The sequence below is a fragment of the Cotesia typhae genome, unplaced genomic scaffold, assembly GCF_013202065.1.
Source record: "Cotesia typhae breed Kobodo isofemale line unplaced genomic scaffold, CoteBio_Ctyphae contig_11, whole genome shotgun sequence".
Taxonomy (NCBI): Eukaryota; Metazoa; Arthropoda; class Insecta; order Hymenoptera; family Braconidae; genus Cotesia; species Cotesia typhae.
The window spans coordinates 646256-670169 of record NW_027423711.1 but is presented as its reverse complement, the minus strand read 5'-3'; the positions used below and the strand labels follow the sequence as shown (position 1 = coordinate 670169).

The window sequence follows — 23914 nt, the reverse complement described above, 5'->3', positions numbered from 1 at the left end:
TTCAGTAAAAGATGAAAATAGACTGGGAGAAAATCATGATAGAAAGTTAAAACAACATTTTGTGATTATAAAATTTTTATTATTAATTTAACAATTTTTGTTTTTATTATCTAGAGTAATACTTTCGATGTTTCTTTTGATAAAAAACTTATCGACTTAAAAATTTTTGGAATATTTTTTAAAGACCGCATTTTAGTAAAAAAAAAAAAAAATCAAATAATGATTTAAAGTAACAGTTTGCTTGCAGAAAAACGAGTTTTACTTTTTTTATTTTAATAATTTATCAAGTTTTTATCTTCTCTGGTCATTTAGTATTCAATACATAATTAAATTCAAATATTAATGCAAGTGGTATTTACTGTGAAAAATTATGCACAGTAATTAAAATTCATATCAAGACATTGAACAAATTTACTTTTAAATTAAGTAAACATCACGCAATGATATTAAACTTTGTGGAAACATAAAGATGTTTTTAATTGTGCTAGTGATTACAGACACTAAAATGTGCATCACGTTAAAGAGTATGCTAAATTTCTTACAAAGAAAGAAAACATTTTTCATTAGATAACTAATTTTTTTGACTCGAGAAAATATTTAAGAAAATAAAAATTTTTATAGCTAAAGTACAGTTTTACTGAGACAAAAAAAAAATTTCTTACCTCAAGAAAAATTTTTCTTGCATAAAAACTACTCAGGTTTTCTAAAAAATTTTTTTGGAACAAGTAAACTTGTTTTTCTGTTAAGAATAAATGAACGGAATTTTTTTTTTGTATGTGTATGTATTTTCTCCAGATACTTCATTCAATCTCTGACATTACAATTTATTCAAATTGTTTATTTACTTTCTTGTCTCACCACATTGTTTAAAACTTAGTTACAATATCAACACTTACTTGTTAAAACAATATCATCCTGAAAATTACTATTTAAAAAATATTTAAAATTTTTTATAATAGATAGTTCAAATTGTTTTATGAATTATTAGATATTTTTTCATTTAGTTATGACTTCTTGCCATGAAAAACAATGGTTTTCGATAATCGAGCATCAGATCTTCACGGTTTGAGATTATAGGAACCAGTTCGGATTATTTCTATGAGGATATCACTATGTCTGTTTGTAGGTATGCCTGTACGAGTGTATGTGTGAGGGGAGGGCAGGGGTTAAATTTTTTTTTGGAATAACTTTTAAACGACTGTATGAATAAATTATAAAATTTAATTCGATCTCAACCTCAAAAAACTATGTCGATTGCTAAAAGTCATATCAAAATCGGTTGGTTCGGTCAAGTGATATCGTTGTCGAAAAAAGTGATATTGAATTTCAAAGTTTTAAAAAATTTGCCTCATCAACACAATTACTAGATTTTTGAGCTCAAGCATATACAAAATTTGTATTTTTGAGCTTGAAGAGAGCTTACAATTTCGTATGAAGAAATTTTTCTGATCTGGTACATAGCTGGAAGTTCCAGTTATGGCCTCCAGGGTTTAATCGTTTTTCAGATTTTTTTTTTGAATTATCAAAATTTTTAATGTATTTATTTATCTGGAAACGAGATCTACTTGAGTTATAATTTGTTGAGTACAAACTTTCAACAGTATTAAATCAGATCTGATTCGATAGCATTTGCAGACAAATAATCCGGATTATAGGCCTTTTTTCAATAATTAGTGTCCCATATCATGAACGGAGCACTAATTGTGACGGGGATTCCAGAAAACAAACGATTGCCATTCACGTAATTTAAATAAAGCCATTATTGTTGTTGTTGTTGTTGTTGCTGCTGCTGCTGTTGTTGTTGCTGCTGCTGCTGCTGCTGCTGTTGTTGTTGTTGTTGCTGTTGTTGTTGCTGCTGTTGTTGTTGCTGCTGTTGTTGCTGCTGTTGTTGTTGCTGCTGTTGTTGTTGCTGCTGTTGTTGTTGCTGCTGTTGTTGTTGCTGCTGTTGTTGTTGTTGTTGCTGCTGTTGTTTTCGTCTATGATATATTAATTGCTGACGTTGATTCACTTCGGCGTCAGCCCAATCTAGTTTGTCTGCTTGCAATTGTTGGCGCTAACAGATAAGTTTTTAATTGCTACACACTAATTTGTTAATAAAATAATTTTTGCTAAAAAAATCTATTTAAAAAAAAAAAATTTATATTTTACTCTACAATCTGAATCAAATTAATAATGAAAAACTAAACATAGAAGGAATTTTGTGTAACGCTTACCGCTTTAATGTAAAAAGTTGGATACCCACAGAAAAATTTACCGGTTGCCGAAGTTGATGGCTAAGAATAAAAAAAAAATACAAGTACGTCAATTAAAAAGTTGAATTCCGGTCATATCTTATCTAAGAAGAAAAATTTTGATCTTTCTACAATTGCTTTATTTTATTCAGTTCTCTAAAAAAAATTTTTTAGAAAAAAATTCATCTTTTTCCGCATTATTTAGAGTTTTTTTTTTTTTTTTTTCAATTATTGACAATTACCTTTTGCAACCGTATAATTATAGAGATAAGCGATTGTGAGACATCTTCATCAAAAGATTCGAAAAATGCAGTTTTTACAATTTCGGACTTGAGAAATTGTTTATATGGATTCTCGAACCCTTTAATCACATCTGAAATTTTTATAACAGTGGATATGATAAGTTAAGTGATTAGTTTATAGTTTGATCATTCATAATTAATTTTTCACATTAAATAAACTTGAACAATCTATAAAAGTATGACCTGGTAATAAGTTATCTTTTGTTTTAGTGATGCAATAATAGTCAAATATTTGACTGAGTGGAAGTAAAAAACAGAAATTAGATTTTATGATATTTATTAGTATTTAATTAACTGTTTAATTTTGCAACTTGAAATTACTAATTATTCATGTTAAATTATTCCACTATTTTTATCAATTAGTAATTGAGAAAAAGTATATCCAGCAGTAAGAAAGAAATAAATTGGTCCAAGCCTTGGCCAATGGTTCCTTCCAACCAGGGCAATGAACATATTATAATTTATTACTTTTACTCACTCACCTGCGGGTTTTAAATGTAAAACATTTAATTGTTTTCAACCTCTTCTAACAGAGATGAATGTGATCTTTGTTACTCCGTAGAGATTAGAGTCCTTAATATTTCTTACGCGACTACTACCAATAATTACTCTTTTATTCGATTGTTTTTATAGTCCCGAAAGTTACGAAAATGAAACTATTATTTTTTTTTTGTTTTTTTAAGTAAAAAATATGATTGTTATTACAAAAATATATTTCCATAGTTTCAGCTAGAAATTACTGTAATTTCCATTTAAAACTATGCTCATAAATAGAAAAATAGTCACTGAAAATCAGTGGCACTGTATACTCAAGATAAAGTTAGCGTAATAAACATATAAAGAAATAAAAAAGTTTCTTAAATAACTGCTGATTAGAAAACCTAATTAAAGTGTTGTTGATTTTGTTATTTCACATTCTGCACAGGCGATTTAAATATCGAGTTCAAGAAATCTATTCAGTAATGAAATTTATTTAAACAGAATTGTCACGGACACTGATGATTTTTCAATCAATATGAAATTTATAACGTTAATTTTTCGTAATTTATTATTCTACAGTATAATATTAGGTCAGTATTTCCTTTTCTGATATTATAATAATAAATTTTACTTGAATAATTTAAAATTAATATAATTTGAGTAATAAATTGGAACTGTTGAAATTATAGATAGAAATTCAGTAATGTCTGAACGTTTGTCTGCAAATAGCGGTGACGTAATATCAATCATAATACCAGAAGATCCAGACGATAATTTAAATATCGACCAACTGACATTGGACTTTAGACGTCAACTTGGACGACTTATACAACAAAGTCGCTTCAATAAACTAGAAAACAACCGTTTTCGCTATACGCCAAATGATATAACAACATTGCTAAAACAAAAAAAAACATTAAAAGACCATCGTCAAAAATTAAATATCAACAGATATTTAATTTCAAAATTTGATCGAAGAACTGATAGTCGTTATAACAGACAAGGTAAAAAGCAACCACTTTATCGTAGTAATTTATTGAAACGTTTATCGTCAAAAAGGCGAGGTAACGTTTTGCAATATAAACGAAAGATGCGAGAAAATAAATGGAGGCATATAAATAACTTCAGTCAAAGTAATTTGGTCAATAATAATATCAATAAAAATAATCGAAGCTCATTAGATGTTATTGATGTGGAAAATAATTCAGTAAATAAAAGAAATTCTTTTGCGTTTAATTACCGCAAACAAAAGTTACAAAGTAGCAAAGTATTATCGAATAAAAAAGTCAACAATTATGTAACTGCGAACCCTGAAGATGTAGAAATTAGTAGCTTCAAAAAAAGTAATTCTATTCCTGATTGTTTAAGAAAAATTGATGAAAACGGTAAGGAATACTTATTATGTTTTAATGGGTCAGCGATTAATTTATCTGAAACGATGGTTAGAACTATCAAAAATAAAAATTTTAATTATGATAGAGAGAATAATGTTAACACTAATAATCCGTCATTGAATAATGATAAATCTCAAAAAACAGTTTATCCGATCAATATACAAGTAAATGATTATAAAGAAATTGAAGAAATTCTACAAAATCCAGAGACTGCTCTGAAGCGTATAAGTCCGTTAGATATAGAAAAAAATAATAATATTAATATTAATGAAATTAATAACAAAAAAAGTAGAGCTACTCAAATAGATGGTAATTTGGAAAATAGTGATATAATCAAGTTGAAGACATCAAATAGTGAACAATTAAAAACAGAAGATTATTCCGATGATACAGTGAGGGATTTTCTATCGAATAATGCAAGACGTTATGATTTAATTAATAATCAAGCTATTTATCAACGGAATGCTTCACAATTATACCTTGATAATGAAAATTTTCCGCTGAGAATTTCAAGATCTGTTAGTAATAACCAATTCTCAAAAACACCAACGATTTACTCACGACAACGCAGTGAAAATTAATTAAGCATAAATTACCTGGAAAAAAAATTTTGGATTGTTGAAAAAGAATAAAAAAAAAATAATAAATCATAATAATGTGATATCATTTATTAACATCCATTTTCGATACTAATGTTTTGATAATGCGAAAGTAAAGTTAGAAAGTAAATAATTTAAAAATATGTTTAAATTTTTTTAATCTTCAAGCGATTCTGAAGTGTCTGTATGATCATTACTATCACGAATATCTTCGTTCGAACCGTTTTGAAATTTACTGTCGTCATTGTCTTTGGAAGCTGTACTTTTAGTAAGATTATTTCGATGGTAAACATTAATGTTCAAATTCTTACCGTGTCCATCGCTGTATGAATAAGTATAAGTTCTTCCTTTATTTACACCATCTTTCATTGGTGGTCGAAGTGAAAAAAATTTATGAGGACGTATCTTTATTGATTGTCGATCCTTGGAAGATGGGCGATGATGAGTTAATAGATTAATTTTGTATTTTTGCAAATATGCATTTATGTTTGGAATTAACGGATGTATTATAATTTTTCGGGGTGAATTGCGATTTTTATGATAAGAATTTAATGAACGATAATTGGGTGTTTTAATTGATTCATCTGAAAATAATATATTATATTTTAATGAATATTATAATAAGAAGATTATGCATGATCAAATTATTATTAAATAAATGAATTTAATTGCATAATAATATGAATATTATAAGCATATGTTTTGCGGGCACATTAAAAAAAATATCACAGCGACGTTTAAAAATTAATTTTCGTTTAGATTACTTTTTGCATAGATTATTGCAAAAGTTTTTTATATTAAATAATTCTTATCAAAATTTATTAGATACAACTGAGATAATTTGAAATTAACAGTGAAAACTTCAGTTATAGAAGGGATTCAACGGAGCGTGTTTATTTTTAAAAGTAAATACTTTTTCGAACCTATTTTAATTTGTTTTAGAAAATCTTAGTCAATAAATACATTACCCGAATTGCTTTTACGTAAATGCCAATTTACGTGATTTCTAAGAGGACTATAAAATTCCATCAAATTACTTGACTCAATAGGGTTAGAATTCATCTTTATTAAATTATCATTATCTACATAATCGTTAACGCCTGGTGAATCGAGCTCTCCGTTTGAATAATCTACAAAATTCATAGAAAAATTATATATCTTATAAAAGATTTATTAGTGACCAAGAACATCAGCCAAGATTAAATATTAATCGAGAAATTTCATAAATACTTATAATCACATTATATTATTAAGTTGCTAACTTTTTTTGCTTAAAACCATAATTACAGCTAAAATTTGTATCTATCGATAAAATGTTTGATGAAGTAATAATTAAATTTTGTAAAATTAATGCACAAAAATACATAAATATAATAAAAAAAAAAATTACAAGAGATAGATAGCTCTCTGAAAATGATCAAAAATCAGTTGAGTTGTTTTAAAATTAAGATACAGGAAATAGTATTACATTCGTAGGACTAAAAATGATTTATTCAACTTTCACCTAAAAACCCTCATCATCTTTTTATCTGACTTTAATCCAACAGTTGAATTATTTTTACTCGGATTATCTTGTTGAATAATGTTACTAATATTTTTTCGTAATTCATCTAATAATTTCGCTTTGGTTTCGTTATTGTTAACCATATTAATATCCGGTAACCAACGACTGAGTGGCCAATTGTTTGGATTGTTGAAATCATTTGGATCGTAATTTGCCTGATAATTGTCTCCGTTTGAAGGTTTATTCTGGCCAGGATTGGGTTTGTGTGACGATATTTTTGACTCTATAAAAATTACAATAATCAATTTTATTTGCTAAAAGCATGTTAATCACTTCATTACGTACTATGGCTAATATTATCGTAAATTTAAATTTAGAATTTAAAGAACTTACGTATAATGTCAATTTCATGACTAAGTTTGACTAGTATGTCAGAAACGACTTTTATCAAATAATGCATTTCCTCGAATTTTTTTCTCATTTCTATATGCATCAGTATCGTTGTATTTTTATTATCATAATTAAGATTATAAGTTGAACTATGTATGTCAGTAAGAAAGTGTCTTAAATCATCAGTTCTTGCATTAACATGAGTTAGTAAAGCGACTTTATTAACTTCCATTGTTTCTAACATCACTTTTCTGAATGTTTGTATTTCTTGTTCGATTTTTTGACCTTTAGAACATAAGCCTAACACACATTGTATAAATTGCTCCGTATCGTCTGGAGGAGGAGTAGTAGTAGAAAGAGGCGGTCGACTATTATCAGGCCATCCTCCAATTCCGTTTCCGTTTCCGATATCAATATCAATATCAAAATGTTCTGTTGTGAATAATGTTGTAGAACTTTGAGTAGTTTCTGGTATACTAAAAGGTGTTGTGGTATCTATTTGCTCCGTCATTAATGGACCAGTTGTCGTTATATCACTTCCATCACAAGGACATGCACAAAGACAACTGCAACTTGAAGCCGATCTTGTTACCCCATATGACTTATAATAATAATTTATCCATGCACTCAGCTCTCTAGTATATTGCTTAGGGAACAGCATAGCCGAAAATGTAGGACAGCTACAAGGACACGAACAAATACAAACACACATATCTTTAAACGGGCCATCAAAGCCAAGTTGTATCGGAGGCTGCATAAGCATCGGCTTATGGATTGTTGTTGTTCTATCACTTGTTGAGTAATAAAATGTGGTCTCTTCATATACACTTGATATTGTTGAAGGCGATGGTGAATATAGAGGTCTGTATGTTGTTATTATTTCATGAGTTGGCGGCTGCCCATTAGGAGGTTGTTCGTCAGGTGGCCATCCGCTAGATGGCCATCCATTAGGTGGTTGCACATTAGGTGGCCGTCCGTTGGGTGGTTGCACATAAGGTGGCTGTACATTAGGTGGCCGTCCGTTGGGTGGTTGCACATAAGGTGGCTGTACATTAGGTGGCCGTCCGTTGGGTGGTTGCACATAAGGTGGCTGTACATTAGGTGGCCGTCCGTTGGGTGGTTGCACATAAGGTGGCTGTACATTAGGTGGCCGTCCGTTGGGTGGCTGCACATTAGGTGGTGTTGCATAAGTTGGTGGTTGAGTTGAGGGTCTTGGAGTTGGTTCATACGGTGGAGATGTTACGGTTACTTGAGTATATTGTCCATTTAATGGAGTTGAACTGGGTCGAGGTGGTAATCTCGTTGGATCTAAAATTTTATTGTTAATTAAGAGAAAGTGAAAGTAGCTTGTTTCACATAATTTAAGTAGTTAATGATGATGATGATAATAATGACTTATGGTCAGAAAATGTATTATAAGATGGCATACCTTCTTGTGAAGGCATGGATCCAGAAAGATTTATACTACTTGAAATATTGCTAACTATTGCAAAGGGCATATTTGAGAGTAATAATAAACTACCGACACCGCCTAATACTCCGAGAGGACGATCAATTTGATTTTGAACTTTAGAGATATTTGAAATTAATTTTGAAGTTTCTAATGGGAAATATGAAGAAATTTGCTTTAATTGCGATAATTCATTTGGATAAGATGACTCGAAATCATTTGATCTAGATGGACTGTAAGTTCTTGAATTCATAAATTTACCAGGAGATAAACAACTACATTGAAAAATTTTTTCGACTGCTCTTTGTACCTCCATGACTTGATCTTGAACATTAAGTACATAACTGACAATATCATTACGAAGTCTGGATACTTCCATATTATGAGCTGTTAATGATACATCAAGTTTTTGTTCTAAACTTGCGATCCCAGATGTAATCAAATGTCCTTGTTGACGCGATAATTGCTTCAATTCATTATGGCTGTCAGCCAAATCACTTATTTGTTCAATTGTTGAATTTACTTGCATCAATATCCCAGGCCATAATGATTCAACAAGATCAAATCGTTGGGAAACATCGCTTACATTTGATGATAAAATATAGTAATTATTCTTTATTCCATTATAATTTCTCTTCATACTGCTGTAAAATTGGCTTATATTTGTTGTTAATTCGTATATTGAATTTTTAACCTCGTCAACAGCATCGTTACCTTTCATTAATCGAGATATATTTGATATTATGATATCTGATTGATGATTCAATTTTTTCATTTGTTTTTTCAAATACCAAACGTCCGTTTTAACGTTAAAAAATATGCGTTGTACAGCGTCATCTTGTGATTTTCTTCCACTATGGAATCCTGTAAGCAAAATTATATTATTTTCTTGAAGCATTAATTTTTAATTTCCCGCTACGGGAATTGCAATTTTAAATATTTTTAAAGTTACTATTTTTAGTTCGATTTTTGAAAATAAAGTTTAAAATTAAGCTTAGAATTTAAGATTTTATTTTATTTTATGTCAAAGAAAACGTAACAATAACTTTATAAGTTATAAAATATTAAAAACGTTTAAATTTGAGTAAACTTTGATTTTCAATTAATAGCTCGCTTATTTTATTCCACAATGATATATATTCAAAAATTACCATATAAATGTCTCGTATCGAAGTCATCATCGTCAAAGTGGTATTTTTGATTTTTTTCAATTTCCATAGAGTTCAATGAACTCAAAAACCAAAGACACAATAAAATACTCCACTTCATTATTATATTTCTAAAGTGTCCTAATTCTTGAAATTTTATTAAGTACCATCTTTTATTGGATACCATAAAAAAAGGAAGAAAAAATATTTTTATGCTTTAACACTATTTATAATTGAATAAATGAATGAAATAGTTAAATATATTTATCACCTGATTTATAAATAATCATGTATTTCACTGTCGAAGTAAAAAAAACACTACCTAAAATTTCGATAAATTTTATGTTATCGTCATTTAAACATTATAACAGTTTCTATTGTTACTTGGACGCGTAAATAATTCCTTGAATTAGTCCATGAAACGTAATGCTATTGAAACATCACTCTTTAAGGCTAATCAATTTTTTATTAATAAAAAAGTATTTATTTTTCTATGTTCAGTATTAATAACTTGTTTTAACCATTTTTTACAACTCACTGTCATTATTGATCATTATTATTTTATAATTTTATAATTCATTAATGGTTAATCTTGGCTGACTTAATTAATGCAAAATTAATTATCATAAATAAAACTTACATACAGACGGTGGTAGGTGACGAGGCGTTGTAAGAATCAACAAAATTGGTAAACAAATTAACGGAGGCATATCTTGTGATATTATTTAACTATTTTTTTCCAAAAATAGAAGTGACCATAGAATTAAAATAAAAGTATTCACTTTTAAATATTTATTAATAACGAATAAACAATCTGAATAACAAATGTAAAATTGCTTACACCCAGTAGTTTTCATCGACAAGGTATCGCGATAACAAAAGATTTATTTCTAACGATAAAATTACATTCATCAATACTTTTGAATCTATAGTTATGATATTTCAATTACTGTGTATAATTTATAGTCTAAATAAAAGATTAAATTAGGAATGTTTATTTAGAATGATCATTTCTAAATTGATGATTTCATAAACGAGTAAAAACAATAACAATCAAAATTAATTCAATAAGGAAATAAAACCATAATAACACACTATGGTTATTAGTTATTATTGACATTATTTTATTGGTCATTATGAGTTTGTATAACATTTATTTATTTAAAAATCAATCATTGATCTAATAATATTGTACACGATAAAATGCTATTTGAACAATTATCCTTCAATCGTATTTTAAATTAATTTTTTTATTGGTTTAATAAAATCGAGTTGATTGCCTCATTTTATTGAGACTCAATGATTGATGATTTGGAGAAATTTTATAACAATATACATTTTTCAAATCATTTAAATAATAATTGCCTAAGGTGTTTTCGAATGAATTTATTGAAACGTCTGATGACTAAAAAAAAAAACGTCTAAAAAATGATTGATCCTCAAAGCTATCTAAGGAGCGAGCTTCAACTTTCAAGCTTATAACGCTCAAAAATATACAAATTCGTTAGTAATCGAACTCTCGAAGCTCCGAAATAAAGCTTGAAAAAAAAAATAAATAGTAGCTGCAACGTGATACATTCTTGTGGTAACAACATCATTTTCATGTTATACAGCATTAAGAAAATCATATGGTAGCAACATGAAAAATTCACTTTGAAATAACACGATTTTCGTGTGGCAGCAACAGGAAAATCCTGTGGCAGGCAATACTAATAATCATCAAAATTTTTACGACACGGTAAACATTTTTCGGATTAAACGCAGAGTAATTTAAAAGTAAATTCGCGTGTATGATTTCCGGATAATTTACTCCCACCAGGAGTGAAATTTACTCCAAGATTAAGTATTTTAAAGATTCGAATTATTTCGAACCTTTTTTTTTTTTTAATAATTTACTTTCGGAAGTAAATTTGAGTACTATTTCACTCCCATTTCTCAGAGTACACTCGCATTTACTCACAAATTACTCTGCATTCACTCCAGAAAATTTTTTCGTGCAGTAATAAAATTTGAGTATTATTATTATTTGTTATTAATTGCTCAGGGGGGTTTTCCCCGGAGTCCGACTCTCCGAGGGCCCAGCCTGAGCGCCATCCGTTACTGCTGGACCACTCTGCACAACAAGGCGGTTAGTGATCACAGCAGGCCAAAGTCATTTCCCTTAAGAGACGGAGAGAACCAAGTAAAACAGCCTTCTGCATCCTAACTGCCAAGAACTCAGCTTTTGGACGCCAACAATCAGGACGACAAGCTTGACACGGTAACCTGGGTAAAGTTTGCCAATTTCAAACAGGAGGTCCTGATATATTTGTCTTTTGTGCTCTTCTTTGGCTGAGATGTTGTATTCAGCCGGGGCCGAGAATTCAATGACATAAATGTCACGAGTGGCCTTGTCGAAGAGCACAATATCAGGTTTGTTGTGATCTATCTGCCGGGTTGTTGCAAATGGCATGTTCCAATAAATTTTGCAACTGTCATTCTCAACAACCTGGGGAATATCTCCTGGCAGATAAGGCAGCACTGGTGTCACGTCAATACCGTAGCAATGACGAAGATAGTAGTACAGTACTCTCAGGGCAGCATTGTGACGCTGGATATATGCACCTCTCGCCAGCAGTGGACATGCCGACAAAAGGTGCATAAGCGTCTCCGGATGTTGTCTACACCTCCTACAGGAAGTGTCCGGTAGCTGCACCTGGAGCACTTTGCTACGGTACTCAAGAGTGTTAATGACACCATCTTGGCAGGCAAATATGAACCCTTCAGTCTCGGACATCAGGCCAGCTGACTTTAAGAAGGAAAACGTCAGCTGGGTGGACAAGCCATGATCACGCACGTGTTTAAAGAACACGCTGTGCATGGACTTGTCCATCAGTTCGCCAAGGAGTAGTTTTTCCTCGGCGTTCCTGATGACGCTCTTAAATTCCTCCTTTCGGAGTTCCATAAGAGCGTTTATTTCTCCAAGACCAAGGGTTCTTGCCGCATATATTGCTGCCTTATACAAGAATGACCCCTTATGTTCATTTTCATTTTCATGTTTATATTATTATTATTATTATTATTATTATTATTATTATTATTATTATTGCCTGCCATAGAATTTTCCTGTTGCTGCAATACGAAAATCATGTTACTACATCATGATTTTTTCATGTCGCTACCACATGATTTTCCTGTTACTATAACATCAAAATTATGTTGATGCCACTTGATTTTTTCACATTACTGCAACATGATTTTTTCATGTTGCAGCACCGATTTATTTTTTTGGGTAAGATTAGATAAATACTTTAAAAGGAATCGATTAATTTTCTTTAATGTTCCTTATTTAATATTTTATTTATCATTTTAATATTCACCTCAGAAAAAATCTAGAAACCAGTTGACCGCGCAGGCCAACCCTAGAACTCCCCGCGTTTTTCGATTAATATTTGAGCTTTTCAAGCTCAAAGCACCGTTTTTCACATTTTGAACTCTTCAAACTCAAAATGTATTTATTGAACAGCTGTCACTTTTGAATGCATCATTCGATTTTCTTTTTTAAAAAAGCATTCAACGCAGTTTTTTAAGCACAAAAAACGTATACATGGTTTTATTATGATTTTTCCGCACGATTTTAAAGTTATTTTAAAAAAACATAAAAATTCAAATTTTTTTTTTAATTTCTTCGGAATGGCTTGATGGATTCACTCTCAAATCTAATCAGATCTAAGTTTTGATAAATCCTTTTGAATGACGCATTGTAGAATTCAATTGGTTGATTCGTTTTTGAGAAACCGTACTCTCTTAAATCGATATAGTGACTATAGTGACTATTCACTATTTTTGCAGTGCAGAGTCGATCACTAATTCAAATAGTGGTATACTTTTCACTACTAAATAGTGATACTATTTCGATTTAAGAGAGTACGATAAAAATTTATTTACATACATACATCCACACACACCCACATACACGCGCGCGCGGCCGGACACTTCGGCGGGAATAGTCAGAATGGCTTCCTGGGACCTCAAAACGTAGAGATCCGATGAAAATTCGACTTTCGAAAATCGGACCAATATCAATAACTACTTTTTAATGGAAAATTTTCAATTTTCTTAGCGGAAAGTTAAAAGAACTTAGGTCTCTTCTGATTTAACTAAGTAAATCTTAATCAAATAAAATATTTTGTATTATTATTTATTACCATTCCTCTTCTAAAAGTTACCGCCGCGACTATCACTCCATTGAATTATTATTTTTCAGGTATTGCCAACAAGCTTGGTAAGTAACTTCCTACATTTGACATGTAGCTGGAACGGTGTACATGATGTAAAATCATTTAAAATTTGTAAATAAATACAATTTAAAAAATTTGAAGTCTTTGTTTTTAATTTTTCGAGTACTTTTGTATGAACTACTACTTTCTTATAAGAAAAAATTAATTTCAAGGAAGATGAAGAAATAATTTTTCTACAATGATGAAAAAGTTAACTTGATTTAAGAAAGAAAATCTTGAACCAAGAATGCCGTTTTGAAGAAAATGATTTTCTTAATTTAAAAGAATAAATTCATGATTTAAGATTTTTACTCTAAATTCAAGTAAACTTTTTTATCAGTTTAAATAATTCGCTTTCTGTTACCTAATTTCTTGAATTCTCTAAGATAATTAAAAGATGATAAGGTTTAAAATTATTTTATTTCAAAAAATTAAGTTTCATTTGGAATGCATCATCGACATGGATCGGTTATATTTTTCGATAGAGTTGGTAACGTTTGGACTCCTAAACGCGGGCATTTTTCAATTATATCTCCGATCCATGCGCTTTTAATTTAACAATTGATTAATAGTTTTAATTTGTCGTTTACATCATATATTACCGATATTTATTTCTTTCGGAAGTTGCAAGACAGTATGTATTTTCAAGTATTGAGCTCTCCAAACTCAAAAATAGTATACTACATTTTTGAGATCTTTTAGTGGTATTCATAATGTAGTTTAAAAATTCATGTATTATAAATCGTAATTAAATCAACAACATCATAAACTTTCGAAAAATTCTGATTTTTAAAAATTTTGAACGATTACTATGAATTATGGGGTCATCATCAATGCATAATGTATGAGAAACTATCACAATATTGTATGGAAATGATACCCATAATTTTAGCAATGATTATCATGCATATAATGAAGATTTTCACTCTACCGCTTCTAAGACGTTATGAAAAAAGTGACTCCGTCATATCTTGAAATCATTCTCATATATTTCTTGCTGTGTAATTATAGCTTGCTCTATTATATAGGTTTTATGGAATTGCTGCAGTAAACTTTATAATATTGATCTTCTAAGGTTGTGGAAAGAATATTTTCGGAATGCGCAATCGCGTAAAGCTCTCTGATGAGCTTTGAAAGATCTTCACTAGCGCCACTCACGTTCCTCACACAATATTAGTATCCGCAAAATTAGTGCAGAAAGTGGACTCGGCTTAAGCCTTTACAATCATTCACGTGGGTGTTGTTATAAACTTCAAAAAATCTTTGAATTTTTTATGGCCAATTTAAATAGTTCGTCACCAGGAATTTGTATAGAATCTATCATTTTTTTGTTTATTATTAACACCCGGAAAAATACATAGTTCAAGAATTATTTATATTTATCTTTGGTTTTATTTGTCAATATTTTTTATTAAACAAAAAATTAAATTACATTACTATAATTATTGTTATTATTAATTTGTATTATTTTGTGTATGTTGAATTTTTTGAATAAAAATTTTATTTTTTCAATAACCATCTATTGAAAAAAATTTTAATTATATTAAAACTAACATTTCTTTTTTATTTTCATGTGAACTTTATATTCAATGGATTGATAAATATTACAATTAAATAGAATTGTTTCAACTAAACAATCGGATTTATTTTCAACTATGAATACAGTATTATGACATGATTTTAATTGAAAGTTCATAAAAGTAGCCAAATGTTTTGCTCAAATAAGAGGGTGCGTTATCATTTTCTAGTTTTTTAAGAAAACAAATGGATACGGTATTTATGAGTTAAAAATCATGTTTACTATTGCAGATGTGCTAAATAAAAAAAAAAATAAAAAAAAAAAAGATGGATTGTGTAACGACAATACTTAGTATAGTTGATGTTCTGATGCTGCATCGAAAAAAATTATATATTCTCTTAAAAGTTAAACTATAATCATATTATTTTACGTTTTTGATAAACGTATTAAAGAGGGCACAAGAACGACTGTGAATTTACGGATACTTGTTATGTAAATCTGTTTTGAAGAAAATGACCTTTGATTCAATTTTCACATCATCTTAGATTAATACCATTCAACAAGGTATTTAACTCAAATATTTTTGTGATAGAATTATGTTTTTATTTCGTTAAAATTTTTGTTGGTTTAAATGGACTATTCTATTTTGATAGATGCACTAAATTTTTTTTTCAGCTAACAGGCGATGCTTTGGTTTCGAAATATTTCATATTAATTTATTTTTTATCTTTTGTTAATAATATTTTATATAAAACATAAACGAATTGATGCAACTTTTTGACATTTTTAAATTTGAAATGTGACAAAAAAATCTCATTTTAGAAATTAATAATAGCGTATGTTTTTTCTGAACTATACGATAAAACAATTGTTGATTTTTATGCAAAATTTTATATTGTTTTTTAAAATTTTTTATCTTAATTTTTTGTTGTTTTTTTTTTTTTCAATTTTCTTTCTTAATTATTTGTTAATGTATTTATTGCAGTTTCTGAAATTTTAAATCTTTAGATATCCAAAAATTTTCTAGAAACTAATCATTATAGAATTGTGTCCGCATCTAATTTGAAAACAAATTTTTTTCTGTTTTCAAGAATTTTTTGTTTTAACCTTGTGACGTTAAACTAGTTGTAAACATTCAATAATAATAATAATAATAATAATAATAATAATAATAATAATAATAATAATTAATGTCTTTATCTAATTATACATTATTTTTTTAATTGTGGTCACAACTGTTGTGAAACTGAAAAAGACGATTTATAAACATTCGAAACGTCATGAATTAATAACTTCGTGATACTTTGTTTATCTTCCAATCATTTATAATTGTTTTTTGATAACTATGCTTCTTTTTTCGTCTAAATTTTCGTGGCAATAGATGTTTATTGTTGTAATTTCACAATTATTTATATTCAACACATATACATTATGTATTTACTAAAAAAAACTTGGGTTAAGATGATTAAATTTGGTTCGTAACGTTGAAACGCAGTATATTAAATATTTAAATAATATAAAAGTTATAACTTTAATTCAAATGAATAATTACACCTTATAGTAAGCAATTTTTGAAAAAATTCTTTTGTTCATTCATTTCTTGTATTAAGTTATTTGAATAAGAAAATAATGCTATCAATATGGTTTCTTTAGAATTTTAAAATATTAATCTACTATTGAAATTTTTGATCATTTTCGTGTGCAAGTTAGAAAATCGTTTATTGAAACTAAATCATGATTAAAGATAGGATAAAGAAAAAGAATGTTAAGTCACAAAAAAGTTTTCAAAGTCGAAAAAAAATTTTTTTTTTATTCTTTTAATGAGTGACAAAAAATCCTTTTTATTTACCGCTTACACTCTTTCAGTTCTGTCCTTTTTATTTATATCTATTTTTTATTGAATTATTATAATTATTTATATTATTATTTCATCATATATCTCAATTTATTTGTAATAAGATTATTTTATAAATAAAGTCTTGATAATCCTATTTCCTCAGGTCAAAATCACGTGGCAAAAATTAAATAAACACATGATTTTGCGCGCATGTTTTACTGCATTGAAATTGACATAGACTGGTGCCAACAATGGAACCCGACTACTTTATAGCAGGTTTGTTGATTAAATATTATTAACTAAATTATTTAATAGATTTAAAGTACTTTTTTAAACAGAGAGTTAAATTAATCTAGTCTTTAAGCTTCTAACAATAATTAACAAAATATAAGATAAGCTTACCACTGGTGCATTCTCCAAAGGGGTAAGTTGGTAAAGGAAATAAAAATAAACATCAGACAATTGTTACTGATTGATTGCTCCTAAAAATCTTTGTAGAAAAATTAGAAAATAGTAATTAGATATGTACATATAATTGTAGGTACAAATAATTTTAGTTTTTTTTTTCAATAACTGTTGATATCTACACGGATAATGTATGTGATAATAATTTTAATAAAACAAACTTTTAATCGAATATTTATATATTTTTTTCAGTGGCAATAATGCTAGCTGTTGCCAACGTCTGTCATGCTGAATGCCAAAGTAAGTGATTTAGATCAATGCAAAATATGTGCTTCAACTTTATTATGTCAAGGGAATTGTCAATTTACTGATAAGCTTTTAATTATGTATCTAATTAGCTAGTTATAGAGGTTTTAATATAGAATAATTAGTTTAGGTGTTTATCAATTTAATTGAATTAATTAAGCAATCAATTTTTTTCAATATTCATTAGCATAGATAATACTCACATGTATAGCGCAAAGATTTTTAATCTTAATTTACTTGATAACTAGTAGAAATAAAATTCTTTACCTGCAAAAGAAATATTTTAAATAAAAGTCAAGAGAATAAATTCTTGAAACAAGAAAATTTTCTTAGACCAAGAATAATTTATTCTCTTGACTCAAGAAAATCATTTTCTTCAAAATAGTATTCTTGGTTCAAGAGTATGGCTCTTGAGTCAAGTCAATTTTTTTATCAGTGCATATTTATTTATCTTTTTGCGCGGAGATTGTGATAAATGAAAAATATTTAGAAATGCTAAGTTTAATTAAGATTTAATTAAGAACTCATTTCCCTTTAAGTTACATTTATGACACGAAGGTTGATTTTTTAATTGATAGTTCTAAGATAAGGTGTTAATGTATAATTAAAATAATTTATAAAAAGTATTGCAAAACTTTATTAATTAAATATCTTATAATCAATAGCACGCTCAGTTTACTGTTACGAATGTGATTCATGGACAGATCTTAGATGCAAGGATCCTTTCAATTACACTGCGCTTCCAAGAGATCAACCACCACTCATGACATGTAATGGGTGTTGTGTTAAAATGGTCCGCAATGCAAAATCACGTGAGTTACTTAATTATATGAATTTTATTGTGGATTGATAACTAAAAAACTAATTAATAATGAAAAGTAGTATTTAGAAAAGAAAATATATACAAAATTAAATGGTTATAATTCAGATTTGAATATAACAGGCATTCAGTAAAATTGTTATAGTCAATAATTTAGTTCCGTTTAAATCTTTAATATTAAAATAGAGATGAAATGTATGTAAAACCAATTTATTCGTGATATGATTGGTTGAAAATAACTATTCTCATTATGATTGGTTGAAAGTGAATATAATATACATAAACGACACATAAATATATCATGACAACAAATATGAGGCGCGCGCTTGCGCGCGCAAATTTAAATTCTAGTCCACTTTTATAATTTAGATGAAAAATATGAAAATATATCATGTAAGCAAACTATTCGTAAAGTGATTGGTCAAATATATCAAAGCATAAAAATATATGCAAATCCTAAATTCATGCGCGCGCTTACGCGCGCAAATTCAAATTCTAGTTTAATTTATTATAAATGATTTATATAGGTTTGTCAGTAGTCAGTACATTAATGTAGATCAGTTTTGATAATAACGGACTTCGACTATTTGATAAAAAGGTATAACCAGATAATAAGTAGGTAACTGGACGTAATTAAACATTGATGATCTATTGAAAATAATTTTTTTTTGGTGGAATAATTCGAATGTTCTTGTGCAGAAAAGAATTTTCTTGAAACATTACCTTTAAATTCACTGTGATATTGTGCAGCATTTGATCTATTACCATTTGTAAATAATAATTACAAAAATAAATAATTTTATTTTATATTTAAATGTCATAAATTAGATTTTTTATTGTTAAAAAATTATAAAACTAAAAATTTGCTTTTCTTTTACTTCATTTAGAAGCTGTAAAAAAACTATTTTTTCTTATCAAAACTTAAGAGGCACACCTAGTGTAACAGCCTAAAAAAAGGGCGATTTTTGGAGATTAAAAAAAATTACTGTATCAATTGTTTTAAAATTTTAAAAGTATATTTATACATATTTTAAGAATACACAGTAAAATTTTTGGAGAAAAAAATGAAACATTTTTCGAGTTACACGCCATCTCCGACGGTGCTAAAAAAAAGGCCCTCCAGTGCTGCAGTGATTCCGGCCTTCTCCATAGATGAAACTAAAAAAAAAATTTTTTTCGTTAAACTAGAAGATATTATCCGTACAATGACTGAAGGCCGACAAAAAAATATCAAAAATTGACATAATGGCGGCGTTTTTTAAAAAAAAGTTGAATTTTACCCAAAATTTTGGTCGTTTTTGGCCTGCCAAAATTCGATTTTTGATCAAATCAAAAAAATGGTATGTCATTGTATGGAGAACTATATACAGAACATGCAGAAAAAATTGGATAGTGATCGGAACATTTGTGTCCGAGTAATCACTGCAGCAAATTCGAAAAATGCTGTTTTGAGAAAAACGCATTTTTCTGTAGCTAATGCAACTATCTAACTGCCGAGCGGTTACTCTTTAAATGACTTTAACCCAAAAACTATTTGAGATAACGATTTAAAATTTAAAATATGAAAAATATTTTAAAAAATTTCACACCAGGTGTGCCCCATTAAAAATGTATATCTTGAAAAAGTCAATAGAATAACATGTTTCTGTAAATTTCAGAATATTTTAAGATCAGTTGAAAGCATTATACAAAAAAAAAACTTGAGCAAAAAATGAATATTGACTTTCGATTATTACGATTTTTTGAATTTCAAAGTTTTACAAATTTCCTTTACCATTTTTCGAATCTATTTTTCTTCTGTAGCTCCACATATTTTTTTCCAAATAGATTTAGGTACATTTCTGTTACCATAATAGTTTTAGAGCTATTCGAAAAATAGACTTGAAAAGCTTGAAAAATAATAAAATTTCGAATTTTAAATATTTTTTGAAATCAATATTTTTAATTTTTTTCTTTTGCCAGGACTTTGTTTTATGACAAAAGAGAAATTATGACTGAAATTAATCTAGATTGAAAATAGTTGATTCCATCAATTCTTCGATTTGACATAGTATATCCCATGACCTATCTATATTTCTACGAAAGAAATGTACTTTGCACATTGATAAATATTTATTATTTAAAAAACTTTGAGCATTAAACAAATGATATTGCATACTATAAGATTTGACTAATTGGAAAGACATACACAAAAAAAAAACATTAATTTTAATCAACAAAAAAATTCTTATACCAATTAAATAATTTTGAAGAGTTTCTATTGTCTTGGATCAAGACAAAAAATTCTTGAATCAAGTAAAATTTACTTGAACCAAGAAAAATTTCTTAGTTTAAGAATTTTTCTATTTAAATCAAGAAGATGAAATTCTTCAAAAATTTTTACTTGATTCAAGTAAATTTTTTTTTCTGTGTACACACACTAAAAGGAAGAAATACAAATCTTTTTTTTTAATAATAGTTGATGACATATTTATACATGAACATAAATAATTATATTCAAGATCATGTCTAGATATTTTTTGGTTTTTTTTTTTTTTAAAGTGTACCAAAAAATATGAAATTATCATTAACGTAAAGACTTCGCTCCTCTAATTATTTCCGATGATAACCTATAGTGCTTACATATAAATAATTAAACTAAGGTATAAATTTGTTTTTCAGCATACGAGAGTGTTCGAAGGACATGCACTTCACAATTGCAAATAAACTTATTCATGGTGGACCACGTGTGCATGATGGAAAGTACCGGCACTGGTCACATGTGCTTCTGTGAGGAAGATATGTGCAATAGGGTAGCTCATTCCTCAAGCTCAAATAAAACTCTCCTGATCCTATCTACTTTATTCCTAATCCTTAGTTCGCTCGTCAGGAGCTAAGGCTTGCTTAGTAGGTCGCTGTGATTATCACCACTGTATTTACATTACATTCTTTGTTCTTATCTCCTGTAGAGGCCCTAAAAAGTTTTAAAATACACTTAATTATTTAAGCGTGAAATTAGTAAAAGCCGTTCTAAATTTTTTTATAAATTTTTACTATCATTCGTCGTAACTTTTTTTAACGTAAGTCATAAAAAATTCTATAGCTAAATATTTAACTCATTAATTAATATTTTTCAAAATTAATAACTAAGTAGTTTAAGAATTTGTAATATTAAAGAAGTATGAAAAGTGGCTGTTTTAATAGATATTTCTTAAATTTTAATTCGTGCTTAGCATAGGGATCTCATCTATCTGATAAAATATTACTTTTTTTTTATTAAATCTTCAATAACGTTTTAAAAATTCGGTAACAAAAATATCATAGCTATTAGAAAATAATAAATTTTTATAACTTATTTATTTTATTGATTTCTTTCACACTATTTTAGGAGTAGTATTCGCATATATATACTCTTGACTTTTTCTCTGTTCTAACTCCTTCGATTTACTATCGAACAAAAAACAATAAACTATAGTACGCATAGATAGCGTCTTTCACAGCGTGTTTACAGCATGTTCACCAATTAGCTGTGTTACAATAAAATTCCAACTGGAAATAATTTTAGTCGAGTAGACCTTATCAAATTTTAAATATTTAAATATTAAAACTAAAATTACAATTACATTTAAATATTACTACAACCAACTGAATAATTAATAATATTAATTTCTAGTTGGATTTTATAAATTAAATTGTATGTAGATAGTATAAATAAGTCTAGATGAAATAAGTATTAAGTTGGAATGAGAAATTGAAAATCTTTTAATGTATAAACAAATGGTACAGGTGTATGAAACATTATTTGAACGTCAACTATCTTTTTTTTGTTAATACGACTCAGCATATTTTATTTCTCCACACTGATTAAAAAAAATGAACTTGGTTCACAAGAAAAATCATGAACTGAGAAAATAACTTTAAAATTTTGATTATCTTAAATCAAGAAAACAAGTTCTTGCCTTGAGAAATTTTTCTGATTTCAGTAAATTTAACATGGCTCAAAAACATTTCTAATAGTATAAAGATGATCAAACCCTTCAAAATGATTTTTTTCGTTCAAAATTTTTTTCTTGAATCAAGTTAACTTTTTCATTCTTGCAGCTTTTTTTGACTCTTTAAAAGTTTTTAACTTAAGGTGTCTTGATTTTTATTTTTTTTTTATTATTATTGTTAAGATTTTCGTCTAATTATTAAATCACATTAAAAATTACTAAGCATGATTAATTTTAAGTTACAAAATTTACTGCAACACTTAGCTTCGTTATATATCCGAAATTAAATTACTTTTTTCTTTTATTTGCCATTGAAAAGCAATGCCCGATGCACGGTTGATTTTTCCTATGTATAATTTTGTAAATATTTCTTCCACTATCTTTAATAAATGCTGTTTATTCGAAATTATTTCTCGAAATAACTAATTTTTTTTGGACTCGAGACGAAATTTCCGATGATTTTAAGAAATTTTTTTTTTCTCATATTCATAATCAATGCGAAGTCTTAAATCGCTATTGTTATTAATGAAAACGCTAAAATCAAAACGAAATTTGAGTAAACAGTATAAAACCCCACCTTCCGCTCCAAAAGTATACTTTTTGTCAAAAAATAATTAAAACAACGCACTGCGTGGGCCTTCAGCTTTCTATTTTTTTCTACTTCCACTCAACCAAGCTAATAATGCATAAGTGAAAAAAAAAATTTTTTTTATTATACAATCTAATGTACCATATTGTTAATTTATTGTGATTTTATAGAAGTAGCAAAAAATAAGCGTAAGCTGAACGCGCATGTCCTCACAGAAAGGCTTTCCCAAAAAGCCTTTTGCCAAACGAATTTTACACGTTTTGAGAAGATAATTATTTGATTCGTGAGGTTTTTTTGGCAAGCCATGCGGCTCGTGTCGGGTCATTTGTTCATTTTCGCACGCGCATCTGTGAGGCCATTGACTATGCTCGTTAAAATTCTCGTGTTTAATTTATTAATGTTTTTTTAAATGTGTTAATTTTTTTTGTAATATTCAACACTTGATTTTTATATTTTAAATGTAAAATTATCACGTTTCTCATAACTATTTAAGCAAAAATAAAACTATCATAAATTTTACATCACGTGAGATAAAAGTGCCTTAGAGTTTTGATCTAAATTATAACATTCACGTGAAAAATAAACAAATAATTTGATAAAAAAAAAATTATTTTGTTTATTTGTTATTTCTTTATGATTTTGTTATTATTTATGTATAGTTTTTGGTCTCACAGTTGAATTACATCCACGTGCCATGTGAGGAGAATGAT

The 23914-nt window shown here is 28.1% G+C and overlaps 4 protein-coding genes across 6 annotated transcripts; 2 read left to right on the top strand and 2 right to left on the bottom strand.

Moving 5' to 3' along the window:
* Window positions 1–3018: 3018 nt before the first annotated feature.
* LOC141538170 (uncharacterized) lies at window positions 3019–5052 on the top strand. The gene is made up of 2 exons (XM_074259525.1): window positions 3019–3603; window positions 3703–5052. Exons 1-2 carry the CDS (start codon window positions 3549–3551, stop codon window positions 4986–4988), a joined length of 1341 nt encoding a protein of 446 aa, XP_074115626.1. The 5' UTR covers window positions 3019–3548; the 3' UTR covers window positions 4989–5052.
* A 110-nt stretch (window positions 5053–5162) lies between these two features.
* Window positions 5163–10329, bottom strand: LOC141526557 (uncharacterized). The gene is made up of 3 exons (XM_074241590.1): window positions 10139–10329; window positions 5975–6136; window positions 5163–5590 (listed from the first exon to the last, which is right to left on the bottom strand). The coding sequence occupies exons 1-3, from the start codon at window positions 10206–10208 to the stop codon at window positions 5163–5165; spliced, it is 660 nt and encodes a 219-aa protein (XP_074097691.1). The 5' UTR covers window positions 10209–10329.
* LOC141526769 (uncharacterized) lies at window positions 6105–7176 on the bottom strand. Its single transcript, XM_074241857.1, has 2 exons — window positions 6904–7176; window positions 6105–6793 (listed from the first exon to the last, which is right to left on the bottom strand). The coding sequence occupies exons 1-2, from the start codon at window positions 7142–7144 to the stop codon at window positions 6507–6509; spliced, it is 528 nt and encodes a 175-aa protein (XP_074097958.1). The 5' UTR covers window positions 7145–7176; the 3' UTR covers window positions 6105–6506.
* Window positions 10330–14947: 4618 nt separating the features above from the next.
* Qvr (glycosylphosphatidylinositol-anchored protein quiver) lies at window positions 14948–21647 on the top strand. 3 transcript variants are annotated; one of them, XM_074237631.1, is made up of 7 exons: window positions 14948–15230; window positions 15376–15486; window positions 15567–15840; window positions 17277–17389; window positions 17771–17818; window positions 18490–18636; window positions 21306–21647. In XM_074237631.1, exons 4-7 carry the CDS (start codon window positions 17365–17367, stop codon window positions 21518–21520), a joined length of 435 nt encoding a protein of 144 aa, XP_074093732.1. In that variant the 5' UTR covers window positions 14948–15230; window positions 15376–15486; window positions 15567–15840; window positions 17277–17364; the 3' UTR covers window positions 21521–21647. The 3 variants fall into 3 exon arrangements, with proteins under 3 accessions (XP_074093732.1, XP_074093737.1, XP_074093746.1); XM_074237636.1 differs by lacking the exon at window positions 17277–17389; XM_074237645.1 differs by lacking the exons at window positions 14948–15230; window positions 15376–15486; window positions 15567–15840; window positions 17277–17389 and adding an exon at window positions 17475–17537.
* Window positions 21648–23914: the final 2267 nt, after the last annotated feature.

Bases quoted from the DNA above. Each gene is read 5' to 3' on its own strand.
- Qvr (XM_074237631.1), top strand. From the start codon at position 17,365: ATGGAACCCGACTACTTTATAGCAG. The intron at 17,390-17,770 runs GTTTGTTGATTA...TATTTTTTTCAG, and splicing joins ACCCGACTACTTTATAGCAG to TGGCAATAATGCTAGCTGTT. The intron at 17,819-18,489 runs GTAAGTGATTTA...TATAATCAATAG, and splicing joins CTGTCATGCTGAATGCCAAA to CACGCTCAGTTTACTGTTAC.
- LOC141526557 (XM_074241590.1), bottom strand. From the start codon at position 10,208: ATGCCTCCGTTAATTTGTTTACCAATTTTGTTGATTCTTACAACGCCT. The intron at 6,137-10,138 runs GTAAGTTTTATT...TGAATTTTGTAG, and splicing joins TCACCTACCACCGTCTGTAT to ATTATTCAAACGGAGAGCTC. The intron at 5,591-5,974 runs GTAATGTATTTA...TATTATTTTCAG, and splicing joins TTTACGTAAAAGCAATTCGG to ATGAATCAATTAAAACACCC.
- LOC141526769 (XM_074241857.1), bottom strand. From the start codon at position 7,144: ATGTTAGAAACAATGGAAGTTAATAAAGTCGCTTTACTAACTCATGTT. The intron at 6,794-6,903 runs GTAAGTTCTTTA...TAATTTTTATAG, and splicing joins TCATGAAATTGACATTATAC to AGTCAAAAATATCGTCACAC.
- LOC141538170 (XM_074259525.1), top strand. From the start codon at position 3,549: ATGAAATTTATAACGTTAATTTTTCGTAATTTATTATTCTACAGTATA. The intron at 3,604-3,702 runs GTCAGTATTTCC...TTGAAATTATAG, and splicing joins ATTCTACAGTATAATATTAG to ATAGAAATTCAGTAATGTCT.